A 7,500-nucleotide genomic window follows, 5' to 3' on the forward strand; every position below is an offset into this window, starting at 1 on the left:
CGCACACGCACACGCACGCACACGGACTCGCACACGCATACGCACACACACGCACACGCACACGCGTGTGTGAGAGAGAGAGAGAGAGAGAGAGAGAGAGAGAGAGAGAGAGAGAGAGAGAGAGAGAGAGAGAAATGGAGGGGGGGGGGGGTAGAAATCACATGCTTGTCGAGTTTGTAGTCACTAAAAGTGGTCTGTTCCTTCTCGAGATGAACTTGGGGATACCGCCTGGCTGTCGTGACAAGTTACCTGCCTCAGGGGTAGGGCCAGCCGCGAGAAATCGGGGAGGATGAACTTAGAGGCGATTGGGAAAGGGGAGGGGATAAGGGAGAGGTAAAGTAATCGGCGAGGGTCGAGGGTGGAAGAAGAGGACAGTTGGGCGGAGGTAATACACGCTCGAGTCCGATGAGGATGCCGAGGTGGAGGGAGCAAGAGAGTCGACCTGGAGGGAAGGAAGGGCGGGTGAGGGAGGGAAGAGGTAGGGCGACAGGTGGTTGTTATTGTGTACAGATTTTTTCACTCATTATACTTACGGGTAAAAGATGATACAATTAATATATCACTCACGGCGAGTAAAGGAGGTATATACACTAAAAAGTTGAAAAAAGAGTAACACCTTGCAATGACGAAGCATGATGAACGCATTTGGAATTTGTTTACGTACTTAATTGTTTACGTTGTATATTAGTCTACAAATCCGTGGCTAATTTGTTATGGGAGCCCATACCTAGATATTAAACGTTTATATAAATAAATAGTGATTACTGGTGCTCATAAGGAGGAATAATAAGGAAAGAAAGATATATGAAATGAGCAAATTATGTTTGATGTAATCTTTTCGGTATGTGTTACTATGCCAAACCTGTATATTTTCCTATAGTACGGGTTTCAGTTAAATAATAATTTATCCCTGTTTACAATACTCATTATATCTAATTATATCAATAAATAACTCGTACTTTAGGTAAAATATATAAAAAGTAGGAAATACTTAGGTAAGATGTGCATTTGCGCCTTGTAAGTGCGGTGACTATTCTTCTGCCTTGGCTAGCGGTTTGTTCACAAGTCCCGTTAGGTGGTATTTTAACGGGGTTTTCGAGTGGACCATATCCAACCCGCGCGATTGTGTGTGTAGGGGATTACGGGATTTTTTCTTCTTTTGTCTTGTAACATTTCTTTCATTTCTTGCCCGAAGACCTTGTTGTCTGTAAATTTACGGCTTGTGTGTACGCGTTCCCCTGCCGCTAGATGGAGCAAAGCAGCGAAGTGCGAGAACTGGCTGTTTTCAGTGTATGTTTGTGAGCGTGGTGTGTGCGTATATGCGTACATGCATGTTTTGATCAGCTTACAGTACCTCTTATCGCGACTTCTAGAGGTCGTGAGAGTAGAGGAAGGTTAGGGAAGGTAGGGGTATGCTCATTGGTTTAGATTAGGATTGATTTCACTCGTTCATTAAGTCCTTTTTTAGCATACATTTCATTTGGTACATTTCAGTGGGAGCAAGGATATAGCCAATATAATGTTCATTTCACACCGGGTCTTCTGTTGCCGTTCCCAACAAGGTGTAGGTCCGAGAGCCACCGCCTCTAATGTTCCAAAACAGCATAACGGTTGTCTTACCTGACGACTAGAGAAGGTGCAGGCTTTATTCGTGTTGCTGTTCGTTCTTGAAACGTTTGTTCCCAGAGGCGGAAAATAAGACGAGATAATATTTAGAATAAAATCTGTAAAAGTTTGTTTCCACGTATCTAAACAACTTTAGTAGCATTAGTAGTTGTATCACATTACGCCTTCCATGCATCAACAGGTGCATTCGAAGGGGAGGGGAGGGACGTTTCTACCGGAGAGGAAAATAATGATCATGATTAAGTATTTTTTTTTATAATGCATAATGATAACGGTAAAAAGAAAGAAAATGGCGGTGCGGGAGAAAGGAGGAAATCCTCGTAGTCCAACATGCCTCGCCATCCCCTCCCCCTCCCCTTCAATCCCCCCCTTCCTCCCCCTCGTCTCTAGCGCTGGCGGATGTTAGGGGACGTTCGCGCGGAGGGGCTGCCGCCGGCCCGCCCTCGCTCCAAGGACTTTTTGCACCTGTGTTTTTAGCCATGCTAGCGATCTGGTCCGTCACACTTTTCTGATCGACTGCCCGCAAGCTATTATTCAGGCGATTGGAGTACACAGTAAACATTCCTTTTCTGTAGTCTTTGAAGTAGTTTCCGCTGCAGTGTTTACCGCACCTGGTATGTGACACCGCACTTGATCCATAGCATTGCAGCTGGTATTTGTTGCCGCAGCTGGTTGATGACGTAGAATCGGGAAGGCCATTTTGTGACCCCCCCCCCCCCTCAGCTGCCTTGGCTGTCGGGCGTCCTAAGGATGGGCTGTGGGGAGGGGAGGGGACCCAACAACTACGCAGTACCTTGATGGCCCTCCGGAGGCCAAGGAAGGAAGGGGAGGGGGGCCTGATAGCAGGATGGGAAGGAGGGATTGAATCACAGAAAAGGAATGCTCAAGGAAGCAGAATGGAGGAGAAAACACAACGGAAAGGGAAACAAATAAATAAAGAAAATCTAATAATAAAGGTATTCACACACACACACACACACACACACACACACACACACACACACACACACACACACACACACACACACACACACACACACACACACACATATATATGAGAAGGAGAGAGAAAAGAGGGGGGCAGACAAATAGAGTGTTGGGCAGAAGGATGAGGAAACACAGAAAGCTTAGTCAAGGGCGGAGGAAAAAGAACGATATCCAAATGCGAAAAGGGAAAGAAAGAAAGGGCAGATAGAGGTCGAAGTTACGTGGAAAAGGTGTGCGTGAGGGGGGGTAGGGTGGGGGGAGTAAGGTGCGTTACGGGCGGGCGCTGCGAAGACGAGGCGACGACGCTGCAGGACGCTGTGGCACTGCCGAGGCGTGAGGGTCCTGTGCCCTCCTGTGGCGGCCAGGGATGGTGCTGATAAACATAATAATAATTATGGCAAGAGTAATGATTATAATAATGTTAACATTGGTGCTTATGCAAGTTTCCATGAGCATGGTAATACTCAAAATAATAATGCGATTAATTGTGTTTACAACATTATTAAATATAATTAACATTCGTGATAAGAGATAGTGATGGTATAGTAATGGTATTACCATAACTCCAGTGCTGTGACGAACACAACTTGCCACCACCTGGGTGAGCACCGCAGCATATGCAAAAAGCCGGATGCGACGGCTTAACCCCTGGAGCTACCACCGGGAATTTAAGGAGTGCACTTGCTTAGAGTGTACGCAGGTGTATGGGGTACGCGAGAAACGATTAGGAATGCCAACAAATTTAACCGGGGGGAAGGGTAAAAGCAGCAAAAGCAACGACAAAAGAACTTGATAAACAGAGATTGTGGCGAGAAGGTTCCCCGAGGTCTTGCCGACAGCAAGGAGCAAAACGAAGCGGAAGTCGTGTACAAAAGGACGTCCACAAAGTGACCGAAACTGACGAAGAAGTAAAGTTCCTGAAGGAGAAGCCAAGGTGGTCTCCAAGCGTACATTACGCGCGTGGATGGCAGTGTAGAAGGATTTTTATATTAAGGCTTCTTATTCTGTGAGTAAAGAGAAGGCAAAATGAAAGGAAAAGAAAATAAGGGAGAGGGGGAGAGGAAGAGGGAGAAAGAGAGGAGGAGGAGGGGGGAAGAGAGAGGCAGAGGCAGAGGAAGAGGAAGAGTAAGGTGGAGGGTGAAAGGGAGAGGGAGGGGGAAAGGGAGAGGGAGGGGGAAAGGTGAGGGAGGGGGAAAGGAAGTGGGAGGGGGAAAGGGAGAGGGAGGGGGAAAGGGAGAGGGAGGGGGAAAGAGAGAGGAGGGGAAAAGGGAGAGGAAGAGATATAGGGAGAGGGATAGGGAGAGGGAGGGGGATAAGGAGTGGAAGGGGAAACGGAAAAAATGTGGGCAAGAGGGAGAGGGAAAGAGAAAGACAGAGAGAGAGGGAGAGGGACAGGGACAGGGAGAGGGAGAGGGAGAGGGAGAGGGAGAGGGAGAGGGAGAGGGAGAGAGAGAGAGAGAGAGAGAGAGAGAGAGAGAGAGAGAGAGAGAGAGAGAGAGAGAGAGAGAGAGCGAGAGCGAGAGAGAGAGAGAGAGAGAGAGAGAGAGAGAGAGAGAGAGAGGTGGGGGAGGGTGGAGAGGAACCAGGAGGATAGGAGAAAGGAAGAGAAGGGGAGGAGGTAATGCAATATTAAAGCCAGCACAGCCTGTTGTAGAATTAGTTGAGCACTCATATATTGCACGCAAAGACAGGGAAATGAGGCGAAGAAAGGCTTTCCTTATTGCACTGGTTTTAGGCCCCGTCTGCGTTGGTTCCCCGAGGAATCGCTATTGTTGTGTGTTTATACATAAGCATATGTATGCACACATAAACGCAGTGCACACTTAGATGCAATTGCTTATGCACACACATACACACACACACACACACACACACACACACACACACACACACACACACACACACACACACACACACACACACACACATACACACACACACACACACATATTTATATATATACCTATGTAATTATATATATATATATGTATATAAACATATATCTACATATACATATACATGCACACACACACACACACACACACACACACACACACACACACACACACACACACACACACACACACACACACACACACACACACACACAGACACACACATATATATATGTATATATATATTTATATATATATGCATATGTAATTATATATATGTATGTATATAATTATCATATATATATACATATATCTATACACACACACACACACGCACACGCACACGCACACGCACAAGCACACGCACACGCACACGCACACGCACACGCACACGCACACGCACACGCACACGCACACAGACACACACACACACACACACACACACACACACACACACACACACACACACACACACACACTAGTGTGTGTGTGTGTGTATTTATCCATGAATTTATAAATATACGCTCACCCATGCGTGTGTTTGTGAGAATGTCCACACAGTAAAAGCCTGGTGAAAGTGAGAGTCTGTGCGAGGGCACCGGGTGTAAGAGTGCCAGAGAGTGCCAGAGACAGCGGGCACACGGCCAGTTCATTAACCCTATCCTCCGCACTGTCTGTTCTCTCCCTTTACGCACTTTTCGCATTTTAAAAAATTTCGTTTGATTAACCAGCTGTAAATACACCTTGTTCTTTCATCTTGATCTTATTCGGTTGGGGAAAACAGAATTCGCTCTCGCTTGTCACACCGGGCGTACAAATTCAAATGTAACTTGTATATTCAGTTTGTTTATTTCTGAACAGACGTGCCAAACATATATCAGGAATAAGTTACAAATTTGGAGAAAAAACTTTGTCCCGCGGGCTCTGTGTTTTGGGTTGATGGGGTCGTTGCTCCCGGGTTATATCGACATGTCCTCGCACGTCGTCAGCGCCCGCTCTCCATTGGTTCCTTTGCTCCGTGACGTCACGATCCCTTGCATGCAATTGGTCAGAGTTGTTGGGCCGTGTTTTATACTTTCAAAGTTCCTTTGAAAGTTTATTGAGAAAGAGAAATTTGGATGGGGACTTCGTTTATTGCAGAGACAATCCAAAAGTCTTCTCGAAGGGAAGCGTGGTAATACTTCTCTCTCATTCCCCCAATCTGAGCAAATGACTCGCGGGGTTCATTGCCCTTGATGCCTGGGATACTTGGCTCTGATTGGTCCGCGTCAGCAGTGAGGTCATCACCGAGCCCAGAGTTGCCCGAAGCTCAATAATTACATCACAAGGAGAAACCAGTCGTGTAAAGTTATACTGTACTTGGGAGGAGGCAGTTTTCATGTGATGACCATTTTAACTTCGTGCAGTTTCTAAAAGTTTTCAAGAGTTAAAGCAAACGCACGGTCACACATGCACCTCGCCACACACACACTAACACTGCCGTCATTTCGGTTTCCTTCTCCGGCAGAAATGTTTCGCAGCAAAATTTCATTGTCTGTGCTATGCATGACAGCTATTTTTGTTGTACATACGACAGCGATAACGGCATTCGAGTGCAGATTGCAGAAGTCAGAACCTAGCTATGGTTTGATTGGTTGATCGCAGATTGTTGTAGTTATATTAGGAGTAAGATGTACGCGTGAATGTACGGATTTATGTGTGTGATCATGTGCGAATTTAGACAGATTTAGGACATCAATTCATTCAAAAAAAAAAAAAAAAAAAAAAAGCTATCGGAGGCTATGGCTGCATTCTGCGTAATATGGAAGCTTACCCCCGACGGGCGAGACCAGGTACCGCTCAAGGGCGGCATAAGGTCGGGGGGGAGATGGGCGTGACTTGATCTCGAGTCGATGAGATGAAGCGAGGAGTGTGATGTAGTAGTGTGTGAGCATTTGCAGATCCACCTCCTGTGGGTGCGGAGAGAAAGGGCGAAGCTGCTTGTGGAGTTTCGTGGACGGAGTTGGTGAAGTATAAGTAAATGGCTTTGGATGATGTGAGTGGGAGGGGGGCGAGAGTAGTGGGAAAGAGAGGTCGTTTTTGTTTTACTAATGCATATGTAAGTATTGACATATGCTCTTTTGGGTGCAGAATGGCATGCACCCCTAAAAAACTTTATATGAGTAGCCAAATTTCCGGCAGTAATAGCACTCTTTGGCTAACCTGCAGTATGTCCATTCAAGACCTTCGCGTAAGCCCAGCAAGACACTTTCTGGCGTCGAACCGCATCTCCTGAAGACGTTGCCCTCTCGACACGATGGCATCCTTGAGCAGCGACACTAGTCTGCTCATTATACTCAGACCTTTTCTGTTGTCTCCCTGTTTCCCCCTTGTTTTCTCCCCCTTCTTGTCGCTTCCCTTTTTATTCTCCCGTCTTGTCCCTCCTTCCTTCCCTGCGAGATTCGAGAACTAACGACAGCGCCCTTGCTTTCCTCCCACAGCCCAGATTGAGATCATTCCCTGCAAGGTGTGCGGCGACAAGTCCTCCGGCGTCCACTATGGTGTCATCACGTGCGAGGGCTGCAAGGGCTTCTTCAGAAGGTCCCAGTCCTCCGTCGTCAACTACCAGTGCCCGCGCCAGAAGAACTGCGTGGTGGACCGGGTCAACCGGAACCGGTGCCAGTACTGCCGCCTGCAGAAGTGCCTCAACCTCGGCATGTCCAGGGATGGTGAGTGTTCCTTTTTCGTTCTGGGGAACAGGAGGGGAAAATATACTTACATATACATACATACAAACAAATGTATATATATATATGTATACGTATATGTACATGTATATGCATATATACATGTATACAAATTTCTTGTATCTGATTGTCATTGATCCGCGTTGCATTATCCGCGATAAGTTGTCTGCGAAATTAAGTTATCTCACATTACCTTTCCTAATTCATGATTACCTTTCCTAATTCTCCTCCTCCTCCTCCTCCTCCTCCTCCTCTTCCTCCTCCTC

At 46.7% G+C, this 7,500-nt stretch overlaps 1 protein-coding gene across 5 annotated transcripts in view; it reads left to right on the forward strand.

The window, feature by feature from the left end:
• Window positions 1-7,500, forward strand: part of LOC125042221 (probable nuclear hormone receptor HR3) — a 133,609-nt gene that overhangs the window by 94,745 nt on the left and 31,364 nt on the right. For all 5 annotated transcript variants that reach the window (XM_047637746.1, XM_047637728.1, XM_047637756.1 and 2 more), the window contains exon 2: window positions 6,989-7,216. In XM_047637746.1, coding sequence (XP_047493702.1) covers window positions 6,989-7,216 — 228 coding nt within the window. The remainder of the gene's footprint in view (window positions 1-6,988; window positions 7,217-7,500) is intronic.

Source organism: Penaeus chinensis, chromosome 3, assembly GCF_019202785.1.
Source record: "Penaeus chinensis breed Huanghai No. 1 chromosome 3, ASM1920278v2, whole genome shotgun sequence".
Lineage (NCBI taxonomy): Eukaryota > Metazoa > Arthropoda > Malacostraca > Decapoda > Penaeidae > Penaeus > Penaeus chinensis.